Consider the following 17,881-nt stretch of genomic DNA (forward strand, 5'->3'; position numbering starts at 1 on the left):
ATAAAAAATTAGAAGGTTTACTTAAGAAAATATTTGTTCAACAAGGTTTCTTTCATGTAATTAGCAAGAGTCCATGAGCTAGTGACGTATGGGATATACATTCCTACCAGGAGGGGCAAAGTTTCCCAAACCTCAAAATGCCTATAAATACACCCCTCACCACACCCACAAATCAGTTTTACAAACTTTGCCTCCTGTGGAGGTGGTGAAGTAAGTTTGTGCTAGACTCTTCGTTGATATGCACCTCGCAGCAGGTTGGAGCCCGGTTTTCCTCTCAGCGTGCAGTGAATGTCAGAGGGATGTGAAGAGAGTATTGCCTATTTGAATTCAATGATCTCCTTCTACGGGGTCTATTTCATAGGTTCTCTGCTATTGGTCGTAGAGATTCATCTCTTACCTCCCTTTTCAGATCGACGATATACTCATATATACCATTACCTCTACTGAATCTCGTTTCAGTACTGGTTTGGCTTTCTACTACATGTAGATGAGTGTCCTGGGGTAAGTAAGTCTTATTTTCTGTGACACTCTAAACTATGATTGGGCACTTTTATATAAAGTTCTTAATATATGTGTTTAAACATTTATTTGCCTTGATTCAGGATGTTCAACGTTCCTTATTTCAGACAGTCGGTTTCATATTTGGGATAATGCATATGAATAAATCAATTTTTTCTTACCTTAAAATTTGACTTTTTTTCCTGTGGGCTGTTAGGCTCGCGGGGGCTGAAAATGCTTCATTTTATTGCGTCATTCTTGGCGTGGACTTTCTTGGCGCAAATTTTTTTTTTGTCATTTCCGGCGTCATACGTGTCGCCGGAAGTTGCGTCATTTTTTGACGTTTTTGCGCCAAAAAATGTCGGCGTTACCGGATGTGGCACCATTTTGGCGCCAAAAGCATTTAGGCGCCAAATAATGTGGGCGGCTTTTTTGGCGCTAAAAAATTTGAGCGTCATTGTTGTCTCCACAATATTTAAGTCTCATTATTTATTGCTTCTGGTTGCTAGAAGCTTGTTCATTGTCATTTTTTTCCCATTCCTGAAACTGTCATTTAAGGAATTTGATCATTTTTGCTTTATATGTTGTTTTTTCTATTACATATTGCAAGATGTCTCAGATTGTCCCTGAATCAGAAGCCACTTCTGGAAAAACGCTTAACTGAGTTTCAGTTCTACCAAAGCTAAGTTCATTTATTTTAAATGTTATAAATGTTTATCTTTAGCTATGGTTTGTAATAAGGTATTATGATATACTTTTACATGCAGAATCCATTAGTGTTTATGCTTTATATATTTCCATTCTTACATTTTATGTACAAGAAATATTTAGAAGATTTATAAGAAATATTTTCTGATTCTATTTTAAAGGCTTTGTCTGACTTTGTGCCTTCTATAAAATTTTTAGGTCTTTTTCACTTCTTTTTTTAATCATTGAAGTTTCAAATGACCAACAACATACTGATTTATCCTTCTCTGATGATGTTTTTTCTCTTTCAGAAATTTTCTTAATCAGATATTGACACTAACAAATCTACTTTTTTATTCTATTATTAAAGTACATTTGTTCTTTGTTGAAGAGGTGTTGATTATTTTGGATATTAAGGTAACTAGTTCTTTAAGACTAGCTGACACTATTTCTGCCTATTTATTTCTTCTGTGTTGTCAGAGGTTTTTTCTTTCCAATTCCCCATTCTAGGGAATGGAATAGGCTGAGAATTTTCTTGTATTCCTTTTTCAAAGGTTTTAAACTATATTCTTTGCCAGCAGTTAAATTCGATTTGGAGAGTTCTCCAATTTATTGGGGCTAGCTCTACTTCTACTAATTATGCTATTGTTTCTATAGCAAAATAGTATTTATTTTCCTTTAGATAGTTGTATCTTATTTATGGAAAATTATTTAGTTTCAGGTACTTTTCTTGGTCCTGTGATTTATTTGGATATTGCAATTGCTTCATTTTTTCTGTTTACTTTAAGATCAAGTATCAGATTATGATTTATTTTAGCATTGTTAAAGGACAACATTTACTAGACTAGGTGCTGTTGCATTTGTCTTGTTGTTTTGCATTTATTGAGTATGCAAGTCCACTGTATTGACTGGTCCTTTAAACTGGACTATCATGCTAATAATTCAATTTGTGTCTTCATTTTATTGAATATTTTCGCAAATGAGGGTTAATCTATGTCTTTAGCTATTTTAGCTAGAAGAATTTTGTTCTAAGATAATCAATTATTTGTTTTTATAATTGGATTCAATTCTTAACTGTTACTCTGGGCTTCAAGATTGAGTTCTAAGACTAAAACTTTAAAGGGACACTGTAAGTAAATATTTTCTATGCCTGTTACTAACTAACTACCCCAAATACGCTTTTTATCAATAGCATTTCATTAACATATCTCTACCGTATATCAGAAATCTTGTCTGCAAATTTAATTGTTTTCCAAACCCACTCTGTGGGTATCCTTTGCTCTGTACCAATCCGTTTACAATACCTAGGTTTCAAAATGGCGCTTTAAACACAAAGTTATTGGTTTAAGTATTTTGAACATGCAGTGCTGAAAATAGTGGGCAGGATAACGTGACATCATCGGCGAATAAAAGATATAACTTTTAGAACGTTATGAAACTTCGTTTTGGAGAAAATATAGGTCAGTAGGTTTTAATTAATGTTTATTAACTTTAATATGTTAGTTGTTTAGCTTAAAAATTATAACAGAAAGTAATCCTTTAAGCTTATACTAGTTTAATTGTTCTTATTAAAGAACGAATTCCTGAGTTCTTTCCCAAGTAACATGTTTGTAATTGGGGTTCAAAATCAGCCCCCTAATATTGCGATGTACGTGCCGTATTCCAGCTTGGCTGGTAAGGGGCAGGTTAAGACTTCTTTGAAAATTATTTGGTTCTATTTTGTCCAAATTTCTTTGATTTTATTCCAGTAAAGTTAACACTTTCTTTAAGTGTGTTTCTGTCCTATATATTTTGGGTACTGTTGAAGCATGGCTGGGCACCTGGAATCTTCTGGGGTATTTCTTCCAGTTCCTTTTTTAGGAACCGGGTTTGGAGTTTTATTCAAACTATTTTGCCTTTTTATGGTCATTGATAGCATTATTTGTTTTCATTAGATACAATAAATGCATATTTTCATTTTTCTGTTTTCATTCAGATTATTTTCTGAGGATGCGGAATCTCATATGATTCACTTGCTCTTCAGGACATAGTTAGAGGATCTTTTTTTCGAAAGCTCTTGATTCCTCACACAAGGGTCACCTTTTTTTAGGTTTCCAGAAAGTTTGTGTCACCGTCTTTGTCTCTATCAGACAAGGGATAATTCTATTGGGTTCTGTCTGTCGGTACCTTTAGTCTCTATTATTTCCTTCAGTTGCTATATATGCATAGAACTTTTAGGCCTTATGGCCTCGGCATTGGATTCAATTCCCTTTGCTCATTTTCACTAGAAAGAACCTTTCCAGTCTTTTATGAATGTTGTTTCTTCTAGAATATGGTTGGAGGATCAATTTACCAATCAGTTCGTTGATTCCTCAGACAAGGGTAACCTTTTTTAGGTTTCCTGATGGATTCAGTGTCCTTGACTCTGTCTCTGACGGACAAGAGACGTCTGAAATTGGTTTCAGCTTGTCGAAACCTTCAGTCTCAATCTTTCCCTTCGGTAGCCTTATGCATGGAAATTCTAGGTCTTATGACTGCTGCATTGGACGCGGTTCCCTTTGCTCGTTTTCACATGCGACCTCTTCAGCTCTGTATGCTGAACCAGTGGTACAGGGATTATACAAAGATATCTCAATTAATATCTTTAAAACCGATTGTTCGACACTTTCTGACGTGGTGGACAGACCACCATCGTTTAATTCAGGGGGCTTCTTTTGTTCTTCCAACCTGGACTGAGATTTCAACAGATGCAAGTCTGGCAGGTTGGAGAGCTGTTTGGGGGTCTCTGACAGCACAAGGGGTTTGGGAATCTCAGGAGGTGAGATTACCAATCAATATTTTGGAACTCCGTGCAATTTTCAGAGCTCTTCAGTCATGGCCTCTTCTAAAGAGAGAGTCGTTCATTTGTTTTCAGACGGACAATGTCACCACTGTGGCATATGTCAATCATCAAGGAGGGACACACAGTCCTCTGGCTATGAAAGAAGTATCTCGAATTCTGGTTTGGACGGAATCCAGCTCCTGTCTAATTTCTGCGGTTCATATCCCAGGTATAGACAATTGGGAAGCGGATTATCTCAGTCACCAAACGTTACATCCGGGCGAATGGTCTCTTCACCCAGAGGTATTTCTTCAGATTGTTCAAATGTGGGGACTTCCAGAAATAGATCTGATGGCTTCTCATCTAAACAAGAAGCTTTCCAGGTATCTGTCCAGATCCAGGGATCCTCAGGCGGAGGCAGTGGATGCATTGTCACTTCCTTGGAAGTATCATCCTGCCTATATCTTTCCACCTCTAGTTCTTCTTCCAAGAGTAATTTCCAAGATTCTAAGGGGTGCTCGTCTGTTCTGCTGGTGGCTCCAGCATGGCCTCACAGGTTTTGGTATGCAGATCTTGTCCGGATGGCCACTTGCCAACCGTGGACTCTTCCGTTAAGACCAGACCTTCTTTCACAAGGTCCTTTTTTCCATCAGGATCTCAAATCCTTAAATTTGAAGGTATAGAGATTGAACGCTTGATTCTCAGTCATAGAGGTTTCTCTGACTCTCTGATTAATACTATGTTACAGGCTCGTAAATCTGTATCTAGGAAGATATATTATCGAGTCTGGAAGGTTTACATTTCTTGGTGTTTTTCTCATCATTTTTCTTGGCATTCTTTTAGAATTCCGAGAATTTTTCAGTTTCTTCAGGATGGTTTGGATAAAGGTTTGTCTGCAAGTTCCTTGAAGGACAAATCTCTGCTCTTTCTGTTCTTTTTCACAGAAAGATTACTAGTCTTCCTGTTATTCATTGTTTTGTACAAGCTTTGGTTCGTATAAAATATGTTAAGTCAATTTCTCCTCCTTGGAGTTTGAATTTGGTTCTGGGGGCTCTTCAAGCTCCTCCGTTTGAACCTATGCATTCGCTGGACATTAAATTACTTTCTTGGAAAGTTTTGTTTCTTTTGGCCATCTCTTCTGCTAGAAGAGTTTCTGAATTATCTGCTCTTTCTTGTGAGTCTCCTTTTCTGTTTTTTCATCAGGATAAGGCGGTGTTGCGGACTTCTTTTAAATTCTTACCTAAGGTTGTGAATTCTAACAACATTAGTAGAGAAATTGTGGTTCCTTCATTGTGTCCTAATCCTAAGAATTCTAAAGAGAGATCATTGCATTCTTTGGATGTAGTTAGAGCTTTGAAATATTATGTTGAAGCTACTAAGAATTTCCGAAAGACTTCTAGTCTATTTGTTATCTTTTCCGGTTCTAGGAAAGGTCAGAAGGCCTCTGCCATTTCTTTGGCATCTTGGTTGAAATCTTTAATTTATCATGCTTATGTCAAGTCGGGTCAAACTCCGCCTCTAAGGATTACAGCTCATTCTACTAGGTCAGTTTCTACTTCCTGGGCGTTTAGGAATGAAGCTTCGGTTGATCAGATTTGCAAAGCAGCAACTTGGTCTTCTTTGCATACTTCTACTAAATTCTACCATTTTGATGTGTTTTCTTCTTCTGAAGCAGTTTTTGGTAGAAAAATTCTTCAGGCAGCTGTTTCAGTTTGATTCTTCTGCTTATAATTTCAGTTTTTTTCCTTATAAGATTTAAACTCTATTTTGGGTATGGATTATTTTCAGCGGAATTGGCTGTCTTTATTTTATCCCTCCCTCTCTAGTGACTCTTGTGTGGAAGATCCACATCTTGGGTATTCATTATCCCATATGTCACTAGCTCATGGACTCTTGCTAATTACATGAAAGAAAACATAATTTATGTAAGAACTTACCTGATAAATTCATTTCTTTCATATTAGCAAGAGTCCATGAGGCCCACCCTTTTTGTGGTGGTTATGATTTTTTTGTATAAAGCACAATTATTCCAATTCCTTATTTTTGATGCTTTCGCTCCTTCTTATCACCCCACTTCTTGGCTATTCGTTAAACTGAATTGTGGGTGTGGTGAGGGGTGTATTTATAGGCATTTTGAGGTTTGGGAAACTTTGCCCCTCCTGGTAGGAATGTATATCCCATACGTCACTAGCTCATGGACTCTTGCTAATATGAAAGAAATGAATTTATCAGGTAAGTTCTTACATAAATTATGTTTTTCTTCTACAACCAATTTCTTGCATTATTCCTGTAACCACTGCAGCGGCTTTTTGGTTTGAGGAACTAGAAAACTCGCTCCAGAAGGAAACTTCTTATGATGAGGTCATGGACAGAATTCACACCCTGAAGTTGGCTAATTCTTTCATTACAGATGCCGCTTTTCAGTTAGCTAAATTAGCGGCGAAAAATTCTGGTTTTGCAATCGTGGCGCACAGAGCGCTGTGGCTAAAATCTTGGTCGGCGGACGTGTCGTCCAAAACTAAATTGCTTAATATTCCTTTCAAGGGTAAGACCCTATTCGGGCCAGAGTTGAAAGAGATTATTTCAGATATCACTGGGGGAAAGGGCCATGCCCTTCCACAAGATAGACCTTTCAAAGCTAAAAACAAGTCTAATTTTCGTTCCTTTCGCAATTTCAGGAAAGGACCTGCTTCTACCTCTACAGCCACTAAGCAAGAGGGTAACGCTTCCCAGTCCAAACCAGCATGGAAACCCCTGCAAGGCTGGAACAAGGGTAAACAGGCCAAGAAGCCTGCTGCTGCTACCAAGACAGCATGAAAGGGTATCCCCCGATCCGGGACAGGATCTAGTAGGGGGCAGACGTTCTCTCTTTGCTCAGGCCTGGGCAAGAGATGTTCCGGATCCCTGGGCGTTAGAAATTGTCACTCAGGGGTACCTTCTGGAATTCAAGGACCTTCCTCCAAGGGGAAGGTTCCACATTTCTCGCTTGTCTTTAGACCAGACAAAGAGACAGGCATTCTTACGTTGCGTAGAAGACCTTCTAAAAATGGGAGTGATACACCCAGTTCCAACAGCAGAACAAGGACTGGGTTTTTACTCAAACCTGTTTGTAGTTCCCAAAAAGGAAGGAACTTTCAGGCCAATCCTGGACTTGAAAATCCTAAACAAATTCCTCAGAGTTCCATCATTCAAAATGGAAACCATTCGGACAATCTTACCAATGATCCAGGAGGGTCAATATATGACTACCGTGGACTTAAAGGATGCGTACCTGCATATTCCTATCCACAAAGATCACCATCAGTTCCTGAGGTTCGCCTTTCTGGACAAGCATTGCCAGTTTGTGGCTCTTCCCTTCGGATTGGCCACTGCTCCCAGAATTTTCACAAAGGTGTTAGGGTCCCTTCTAGCGGTGCTAAGACCAAGGGGCATTGCAGTAGCACCTTACCTAGACGACATCTTAATACAAGCGTCTTTTCACAAAGCAAAGGCTCATACGGACATCGTTCTGGCCTTTCTAAGGTCTGACGGGTGGAAGGTGAACGTAGAAAAAAGTTCTCTGTCCCCGTTCACAAGGGTTCCCTTCCTGGGAACAATAATAGACTAGGTAGAAATGAAAATCTTTCTGACGGAGGTCAGGAAGTCAAACCTTTTGAACACTTGTCGAGTTCTTCATGCCATTCCTCAACCCTCCGTGGCTCAGTGCATGGAGGTAATAGGACTAATGGTTGCGGAAATGGACGTGGTCCCTTTTGCTCAAATTCATCTAAGACCACTGCAACTGTGCATGCTCAAACAGTGGAATGGGGATTATGCGGATTTGTCTCCCCAAATACAAATGGACCAGAAAACCAGGTGGTTGTCTCAGGATCACCTGTCTCAGGGAATGAGTTTCCGCAGACCAGAGTGGATCATTGTCACGACCGACGCCAGCCTCTTAGGCTGGGGCGGGGTCTGGGACTCCCTGAAAGCTCAGGGTCTATGGTCTCGGGAAGAATCTCTTCTCCCGGTAAACATTTTGGAATTGAGAGCGATATTCAATGCGCTCCAGGCCTGGCCTCAGCTAGCGGAGGCCAAATTAATCAGATTTCAGTCGGACAACATCACGACTGTAGCGTATATCAATCATCAGGGAGGAAAAAAAGAGTTCCCTGGCGATGAGGGAGGTATCCAAGATCATCAAATGGGCAGAGGATCACTCCTGCCATCTATCCGCAATTCACATCCCAGAAGTGGACAACTGGGAGGCGGATTATCTGAGTCGTCAGACTTTCCATCCGGGGGAGTGGGAACTCCACCCGGAGGTTTTTGCCCAGTTAACCCAACTATGGGGCCTTCCAGATCTGGATCTGATGGCGTCACGCCAGAACTCCAAAGTTCCACGTTACGGGTCCAGGGATCCCAAGGCGACATTGGTAGATGCCTTAGTGGCGCCTTGGTCGTTCAATCTAGTTTATGTCTTTCCACCGTTTCCTCTTCTCCCTCGGCTAGTAGCCAGGATCAAACAGGAGAAGGCTTCGGTAATTCTGATAGCTCCTGCGTGGCCACGCAGGACTTGGTATGCAGACCTGGTGAATATGTCATCGGTTCCACCATGGAAGCTACCTTTGAGGCAGGACCTTCTAATCCAAGGTCCATTCAAGCATCCAAACCTAGTTTCTCTTCAACTGACTGCTTGGAGATTGAACGCTTGATTCTAGCTAAGCGTGGTTTTTCGGAATCAGTTATAGATACTCTGATCCCGGCTAGAAAGCCTGTTACCAGGAAAATTTACCATAAGATCTGACGGAAATATCTTTGTTGGTGCGAATCCAAGGGTTACTCATGGAGTAAGATTAGGATTCCAAGGTTACTATCTTTTCTCCAAGAAGGATTGGAGAAAGGTCTGTCAGCTAGTTCCTTAAAAGGACAGATATCTGCTCTGTCTGTTCTGTTACACAAGCGTCTGGCAGCCGTACCAGATGTTCAGGCGTTTGTACAGGCCTTGGTCAGAATCAAGCCTGTCTACAGACCTGTGGCTCCTCCATGGAGTCTAAATTTAGTTCTTTCAGTTCTTCAAGGGGTTCCGTTTGAACCTCTACAGTTGCTATCTTGGAAAGTTTTGTTTTTGGTAGCTATTTCTTCTGCTAGAAGAGTTTCTGAATTGTCTGCTTTGCAGTGTAATTCACCCTATCTGGTGTTCCATACAGATAAGGTCGATTTACGTACCAAACCTGGTTTTCTTCGAAAAGTGGTTTCCAATAAGAATATTAACCAGGAAATAGTGGTTCCTTCTCTATGTCCTAATCCAGTTTCTAACAAGGAACGTCTGTTACACAATCTTGATGTAGTTCGTGCTTTAAAGTTTTATCTAAAAGCAACTGAAGACTTCAGACAAACATCGTCCTTGTTTGTCGTCTATTCTGGCAAGAGGAGAGGTCAAAAAGCAACTGCTACCTCTCTGTCTTTCTGGCTGAAAAGCATCATCCGGTTGGCTTATGAGACTGCTGGTAGGCAGCCTCCCGAACGTATTAAAGCTCATTCCACTAGAGCTGTGGCTTCCACATGGGCTTTCAAGAATGAGGCTTCTGTTGAACAGATCTGTAAGGCAGCGACTTGGTCTTCACTGCATACATTTTCCAAATTTTACAAATTCGATACTTTTGCTTCTTCTGAGGCTATTTTTGGGAGAGAGGTTTTGCAAGCAGTGGTGCCTTCCGTTTAGGTTACCTGACTTGTTCCCTCCCTTCATCCGTGTCCTAAAGCTTTGGTATTGGTTCCCACAAGTAAGGATGAAGCCGTGGACCGGATACACCAATGTAAGAGAAAACAGAATTTATGCTTACCTGATAAATTTCTTTCGCTTACGGTGTATCCGGTCCACGGCCCTCCCTGGCAATTTAGTCAGGTTTAAATTTATTTTTGTAAACTACAGTCACCACTGCACCCTATGGTTCTCCTTTTTCTCCTAACCGTCGGTCGAATGACTCGGGGGGGCGGAGCCTGAGGGGAGCTATATGGACAGCTCTGCTGTGTGCTCTCTTTGCCACTCCCTGTAGGGATTGAGAATATCCCACAAGTAAGGATGAAGCCGTGGACCGGATACACCGTAATAGAGAGAAATTTATCAGGTAAGCATAAATTCTGTTTTTTAAAAAACTGGCTTTCATTCACCAAAGTTTACCTTCACTTTAAAGTTTTGCAGCAGGCTCAGTTTGAGCCTATGCATTCCATATATTAAGTTGTTATCTTGGAAGGTTTTGTTTCTTTTGCTATTTCTTGTGCTTGGAGAGTCTAGGAACTCTCGGCTCTGCAGTGTGGTTGGTCTTATCTTTCATGCTGATAAGGCGGTTCTTCGTACTAAATTGGGATTTCTCCCTAAGGTTGTTTCTGATTGAAATATTAATCAGGAAATTGTTGTTCCTTCCCTATGTCCAAATCCTTCTTCTCATAAGGAACGTTTGTTGCACAACTTGGATGTTGTGCGTGCGCTAAAGTTCTACCTGCAGGCAACTAAGGATTTCTCCAACATAGGTGTGTCCGGTCCACGGCGTCATCCTTACTTGTGGGATATTCTCTTCCCCAACAGGAAATGGCAAAGAGCCCAGCAAAGCTGGTCACATGATCCCTCCTAGGCTCCGCCTTCCCCAGTCATTCTCTTTGCCGTTGCACAGGCAACATCTCCACGGAGATGGCTCAGAGTTTTTTGGTGTTTAAATGTAGTTTTTATTCTTCTATCAAGAGTTTGTTATTTTAAAATAGTGCTGGTATGTACTATTTACTCTGAAACAGAAAAGAGATGAAGATTTCTGTTTGTAAGAGGAAAATGATTTTAGCAACCGTTACTAAAATCGATGGCTGTTTCCACACAGGACTGTTGAGAGGAATTAACTTCAGTTGGGGGAAACAGTGAGCAGACTTTGGCTGCTTGAGGTATGACACATTTCTAACAAGACTTGGTAATGCTGGAAGCTGTCATTTTCCCTATGGGATCCGGTAAGCCATTTTCTTAATTTTCAATATAAGAATAAAAGGGCTTCACAAGGGCTTTAAAGACTGGTAGACATTTTTCTGGGCCAAAACGATTACTTTATAAGCATATTTAATGGTTTACAACTTTGGAGAGTTATTTTAATCTTGGGAATTTTATTAAAAAAACTGCAGGCACTGTATTGGACACCTTTTTCACTGGGGGCCTTTTCTAGTCATAGGCAGAGCCTCATTTTCGCGCCACTAATACGCAGTTGTTTTTGAGAAGCAAGGCATGCAGATGCATGTGTGAGGAGCTCAGATCCACTGAAAAAGCTTATTGAAGGCGTCATTTGGTATCGTATTCCCCTCTGGGCTTGGTTGGGTCTCAGCAAAGCAGATACCAGGGACTGTATAGGGGTTAAATGTAAAAACGGCTCCGGTTCCGTTATTTTAAGAGCTAAAGCTTTCAAATTTGGTGTGCAATACTTTTAAGGCTTTATGACACTGTGGTGAAATTTTGGTGAATTTTGAACATTTCCTTCATACTTTTGCGTATATTCAGTAAAAAAGTGTGTTCAGTTTAAAATTTAAAGAGACAGTAACGGTTTTATTTTAAAACGTTTTTTTCCTTTGTTATCAAGTTTATGCCTATTAACATGTCTGAACTATCAGATAGACTATGTTCTGTATGTTCGGAAGCCAAGGTTCCTCTCCATTTAAATATATGTGATGAATGTGACAAACAAAGTAGGGACAATGATGCCACTGATAATAATGTTGCCCAAAATGATTCCTTAAGTGAGGGGAGTAAGCATGGTACTGCATCATCTCCTTCTATGTCTACACCAGTCTTGCCCACTCAGGAGGTCCCTAGTGAATCTAGTGCGCCAATCCTCCTTACTATGCAACAATTAACGGCTGTAATGGATAATTCTATTGAAAACATTTTAGCCAAAATGCCCACTTATCAGCGAAAGCGCGACTGCTCTGTTTTAGATACTGAAGAGCATGAGGACGCTGATGATAATGGTTCTGACATGCCCTTACACCAGTCTGAAGGGGCTAGGGAGGTTTTGTCTGAGGGAGAAATTTCAGATTCAGGAAAAATTTCTCAACAAGCTGAACCTGACGTTATTACATTTAAATTTAAATTGGAACATCTCCGCGCTCTGCTTAAGGAGGTGTTATCTACTCTGGATGATTGTGACAATTTGGTCATTCCAGAGAAATTATGTAAGATGGACAGGTTCCTAGAGGTCCCGGTGCCCCCCGAAGCTTTTCCTATACCCAAGCGGGTGGCGGACATTGTAAATAAAGAATGGGAAAGGCCCGGCATACCTTTTGTCCCTCCCCCTATATTTAAGAAATTATTTCCTATGGTCGACCCCAGGAAGGACTTATGGCAGACAGTCCCCAAGGTCGAGGGGGCGGTTTCTACTCTAAACAAACGCACCACTATCCCTATAGAAGATAGTTGTGCTTTCAAAGATCCTATGGATAAAAAATTAGAGGGTTTGCTTAAAAAGATGTTTGTTCAGCAAGGTTACCTTCTACAACCAATTTCATGCATTGTTCCTGTCACTACAGCAGCGTGTTTCTGGTTCGAGGAACTAGAAAAGTCGCTCAATCAAGCATCCTCTTATGAGGAGGTTATGGACAGAGTTCAAGCACTTAAGTTGGCTAACTCTTTTACCTTAGACGCCACTTTGCAATTAGCTAGATTAGCGGCGAAAAATTCAGGTTTTGCTATTGTGGCGCGCAGAGCGCTTTGGCTGAAGTCTTGGTCAGCGGATGTGTCCTCCAAGAACAGATTGCTTAACATCCCTTTCAAGGGGAAAACGCTGTTTGGCCCTGACTTGAAAGAGATTATTTCAGACATCACTGGGGGAAAGGGCCACGCCCTTCCTCAGGATAGGTCTTTTAAGGCTAAAAATAAAACAAATTTTCGTCCCTTTCGCAGAAACGGACCAGCCTCGAATTCTACATCCTCTAAGCAAGAGGGTAATTCTTCTCAAACCAAGCCAGCCTGGAGACCGATGCAAGGCTGGAACAAAGGTAAGCAGGCCAAGAAGCCCGCTACCGCTACCAAGACAGCATGAGATGCTGGCCCCCGATCCGGGACCGGATCTGGTGGGGGGCAGACTCTCTCTCTTCGCTCAGGCTTGGGCAAGAGATGTTCAGGATCCTTGGGCGCTAGAAATAGTTTCTCAAGGTTATCTCCTGGAATTCAAGGAACTACCCCCAAGGGGAAGGTTCCACAGGTCTCAATTGTCTTCAGACCAAATAAAAAGACAGGCATTCTTACATTGTGTAGAAGACCTGTTAAAAATGGGAGTGATTCATCCTGTTCCATTAGGAGAACAAGGGATGGGGTTTTACTCCAATCTGTTCATAGTTCCCAAAAAAGAGGGAACATTCAGGCCAATTTTGGATCTCAAGATCCTAAACAAATTTCTCAAGGTCCCATCGTTCAAGATGGAAACCATTCGGACAATTCTTCCTACCATCCAGGAAGGTCAATTCATGACCACGGTGGATTTAAAGGATGCGTATCTACATATTCCTATCCACAAGGAACATCATCGGTTCCTAAGATTCGCCTTTCTGGACAAGCATTACCAGTTTGTGGCACTTCCATTTGGACTAGCCACTGCTCCAAGAATTTTCACAAAGGTACTAGGGTCCCTTCTAGCGGTGCTAAGGCCAAGGGGCATTGCAGTAGTACCCTACTTGGACGACATACTGATTCAAGCGTCGTCTCTACCACAAGCAAAGGCTCATACGGACATTGTCCTAGCCTTTCTCAGATCTCACGGGTGGAAAGTGAACGTAGAAAAAAGTTCTCTATTCCCGTCAATAAGAGTTCCCTTCTTGGGAACAATAATAGACTCCTTGGAAATGAAGATTTTTCTGACAGAAGCCAGAAAATCAAAACTTCTAAGCTCTTGTCAAGTACTTCATTCTGTTCTTCTTCCTTCCATAGCGCAGTGCATGGAAGTAATAGGTTTGATGGTTGCGGCAATGGACATAGTTCCTTTTGCGCGAATTCATCTAAGACCAGAGGACCAGAGTTTCACTCCGTTGGTGGCTGACCCTGGACAACCTGTCCCAAGGGATGAGCTTCAGAAGACCAGAGTGGGTCATTGTAACGACCGACGCCAGCCTGGTGGGCTGGGGCACGGTCTGGAAACACCTGAAGGCTCAGGGTCTATGGTCTCGGGAAGAATCTCTTCTCCCGATAAACATTCTGGAACTGAGAGCGATATTCAATGCTCTCAAGGCTTGGCCTCAACTAGCAAAGGCCAAATTCATAAGGTTTCAATCAGACAACATGACGACTGTTGCTTATATCAACCATCAGGGGGGAACAAGGAGTTCCCTGGCGATGGAAGAAGTGACCAAAGTAATTCAATGGGCGGAGCTTCACTCCTGCCACTTGTCTGCAATCCACATCCCAGGAGTGGAAAATTGGGAAGCGGATTTTCTGAGTCGTCAGACATTTCATCCGGGGGAGTGGGAACTCCATCCGGAAATCTTTGCCCAAATAACTCAATTATGGGGCATTCCAGACATGGATCTGATGGCGTCTCGTCAGAACTTCAAGGTTCCTTGCTACGGGTCCAGATCCAGGGATCCCAAGGCGACTCTAGTAGATGCACTAGTAGCGCCCTGGACCTTCAACCTAGCTTATGTGTTCCCACCGTTTCCTCTCATTCCCAGGCTGGTAGCCAGGATCAATCAAGAGAGGGCTTCAGTGATCTTGATAGCTCCTGCGTGGCCACGCAGAACTTGGTATGCAGACCTGGTGAATATGTCATCGGCTCCACCATGGAAGCTACCTTTGAGACGGGACCTTCTTGTTCAAGGTCCGTTCGAACATCCGAATCTGGCATCACTCCAACTGACTGCTTGGAGATTGAACGCTTGATTTTATCAAAGCGTGGGTTCTCAGATTCTGTCATTGATACTCTTATTCAGGCTAGAAAGCCTGTAACTAGGAAAATTTACCATAAAGTATGGAAGAAATATATCTGTTGGTGCGAATCGAAAGGATTCCCATGGAACAGGGTAAAAATTCCTAAGATTCTATCCTTTCTACAAGAGGGTTTGGAGAAAGGATTATCTGCAAGTTCTTTGAAGGGACAGATTTCTGCTTTATCTGTTTTACTTCACAAGAAGCTGGCGGCTGTGCCAGATGTTCAGGCTTTTGTTCAGGATCTGGTTAGAATCAAGCCTGTTTACAAACCTTTGACTCCTCCTTGGAGTCTCAATTTAGTTCTTTCAGTTCTTCAAGGGGTTCCGTTTGAACCCTTACATTCCGTAGATATTAAGTTATTATCTTGGAAAGTTTTATTTTTGGTTGCAATTTCTTCTGCTAGAAGAGTTTCAGAGTTATCTGCTCTGCAGTGTTCTCCTCCTTATCTGGTGTTCCATGCAGATAAGGTGGTTTTGCGTACTAAACCTGGTTTTCTTCCGAAAGTTGTTTCTAATAAAAATATTAACCAGGAGATAGTTGTGCCTTCTTTGTGTCCGAATCCAGTTTCAAAGAAGGAACGTTTGTTGCACAATTTGGATGTAGTTCGTGCTCTAAAATTCTATTTAGAGGCTACAAAGGATTTCAGACAAACATCTTCCTTGTTTGTTGTTTATTCTGGTAAAAGGAGAGGTCAAAAAGCAACTTCTACCTCTCTCTCTTTTTGGCTTAAAAGCATCATCAGATTGGCTTATGAGACTGCCGGACGGCAGCCTCCTGAAAGAATCACAGCTCATTCCACTAGGGCTGTGGCTTCCACATGGGCCTTCAAGAACGAGGCTTCTGTTGATCAGATATGTAAGGCAGCGACTTGGTCTTCACTGCACACTTTTACCAAATTTTACAAATTTGATACTTTTGCTTCTTCTGAGACTATTTTTGGGAGAAAGGTTTTGCAAGCCGTGGTGCCTTCCATCTAGGTGACCTGATTTGCTCCCTCCCATCATCCGTGTCCTAAAGCTTTGGTATTGGTTCCCACAAGTAAGGATGACGCCGTGGACCGGACACACCTATGTTGGAGAAAACAGAATTTATGTTTACCTGATAAATTACTTTCTCCAACGGTGTGTCCGGTCCACGGCCCGCCCTGGTTTTTTTACTCAGGTCTGATGATTTAATTTCTCTAACTACAGTCACCACGGTATCATATGATTTCTCCTATGCAAATATTCCTCCTTTACGTCGGTCGAATGACTGGGGAAGGCGGAGCCTAGGAGGGATCATGTGACCAGCTTTGCTGGGCTCTTTGCCATTTCCTGTTGGGGAAGAGAATATCCCACAAGTAAGGATGACGCTGTGGACCGGACACACCGTTGGAGAAAGTAATTTATCAGGTAAACATAAATTCTGTTTTTTGCCAATCCTCTGCCCTGTTTATCCGTTTCTCTGGAAAGCGTAAAGGTCAGAAGGCTACTGCTACTTCTTTCTCTCTGGTTGAGAAGTATAATCTGGTTTGCTTATGAGACTGCTGGTCAGCAGCCTCCTGAGAGTATAACAGCTCATTCCACTAGGACTCTTTCCTCTTCTTGGGCTTTCAAAAATTAAACTTCTGTGGAACAGATTTTCAAGGCTGCAACTTGGTCCTCTTTGCATACTTTTTCCAAATTTTCCAAATTTGATACTTTTTCCTCAGCTGAGGCTTCTTTTGGGAGAAGGGTTCTTCAAGCGGTGGTGCCTTCTGTTTAGGTCTGCCTGTCTTGTTATATCCCTCCCTAGTCATCTGCGTCCTCTAGCTTGGGTGTTGGTTCCCACTAGTAATTGATGACGTTGTGGACTCACCATATCTTAGTAAACGAAACAAAATTTATGCTTACCTGATGAATTTCGTTCTTTCCAGATATGGGGAGTCCACGACCCCACACTTTATTAAGACAGTTATTTTTGACTAAACCTCAGGCACCTCTACACCTTTGTGCTATTTCTTTCCTTTTCCCTTCGGTCGAATGACTGGAGATGGCTAGTGACACTTAACAGCTTTGCTGTGGTGCTGTTTGCCTCCTCCTGCTGGCCAGGAGTGATATTCCCACTAGTAATTGATGACGTTGTGGACTCGCCATATCCGTAAAGGAAGAAATTTATCAGGTAAGCATACATTTTTTTTTTATTATTATTTTTTTTTTTATATAATTTATCATGTGACCTATACCTTTTTTACCTGTTGTGGTAAATCAGGTTTGCATGATATTTCTGTTGCTACTTTAATTTATCATTTTTATTTCTGAGATAATGCAAGAATCCCAACAAACAGATGGTTGATTGCTTCATAAATGGGAGCATGCATGTACATCTATGTGATGCATGCAGTAATGATAAAAAAGTTTTTTTCATCACTGTTCTAATAGGAGTGTATTAGTTTGCATACTGGGAGATATAATGTCTGGTAAATAATATAAATACATTTCACTTCAAGAATGATCTATAAAGAAAATGTGTCTAATTAATTTCATATTTCCAGTGTTTTCTTCTTGCAGCTAAGTGCACCTTAATGGGGTTAACAAATTTGTTTATAATTTAGGGGCCTGTATGAATTAGGATATGTACATATCTTTTTTTCAACAAAGGATACCTAAAGCAACTTTTTAAAAGAGAAGCAAATTTAAACGTGTGGTAATTTACATTTTGTATCTGAATCATGCAAGTTTAATTTTGACTTTCCTATCCATTTAATTTATTTTTTGATTTTCCATGCCTCTTAAAACTCCCCCCCCAAAAATAATATATAAATGCACTCTGTTCTGCAGACTCGCCAGGAGTTCCACCAAGTGCAAATGCACATCAGCTCTTCAAAGGTTTCAGCTTTGTAGCCCCGTCTTCAATTGAAGAACATAAGATCTCTTCTCTTGCAAGCGTTTTGCCAATTGTACAGGTGATTGATCACTTTCTTCTTCTTTTTTTAATAATTTTTAAATATT

General features: G+C 41.2%; 1 protein-coding gene across 1 annotated transcript in view; it reads left to right on the plus strand.

The window, feature by feature from the left end:
* The window catches only part of RPS6KA6 (ribosomal protein S6 kinase A6), a 322,001-nt gene that overhangs the window by 143,556 nt on the left and 160,564 nt on the right, over positions 1-17,881 (plus strand). The window contains exon 8 of the mRNA XM_053699338.1: positions 17,711-17,835. Within this exon, the coding sequence (XP_053555313.1) occupies positions 17,711-17,835 (125 nt within the window). The remainder of the gene's footprint in view (positions 1-17,710; positions 17,836-17,881) is intronic.

The sequence above is a fragment of the Bombina bombina genome, chromosome 1 (assembly GCF_027579735.1).
Source record: "Bombina bombina isolate aBomBom1 chromosome 1, aBomBom1.pri, whole genome shotgun sequence".
NCBI classification, from domain to species: Eukaryota; Metazoa; Chordata; class Amphibia; order Anura; family Bombinatoridae; genus Bombina; species Bombina bombina.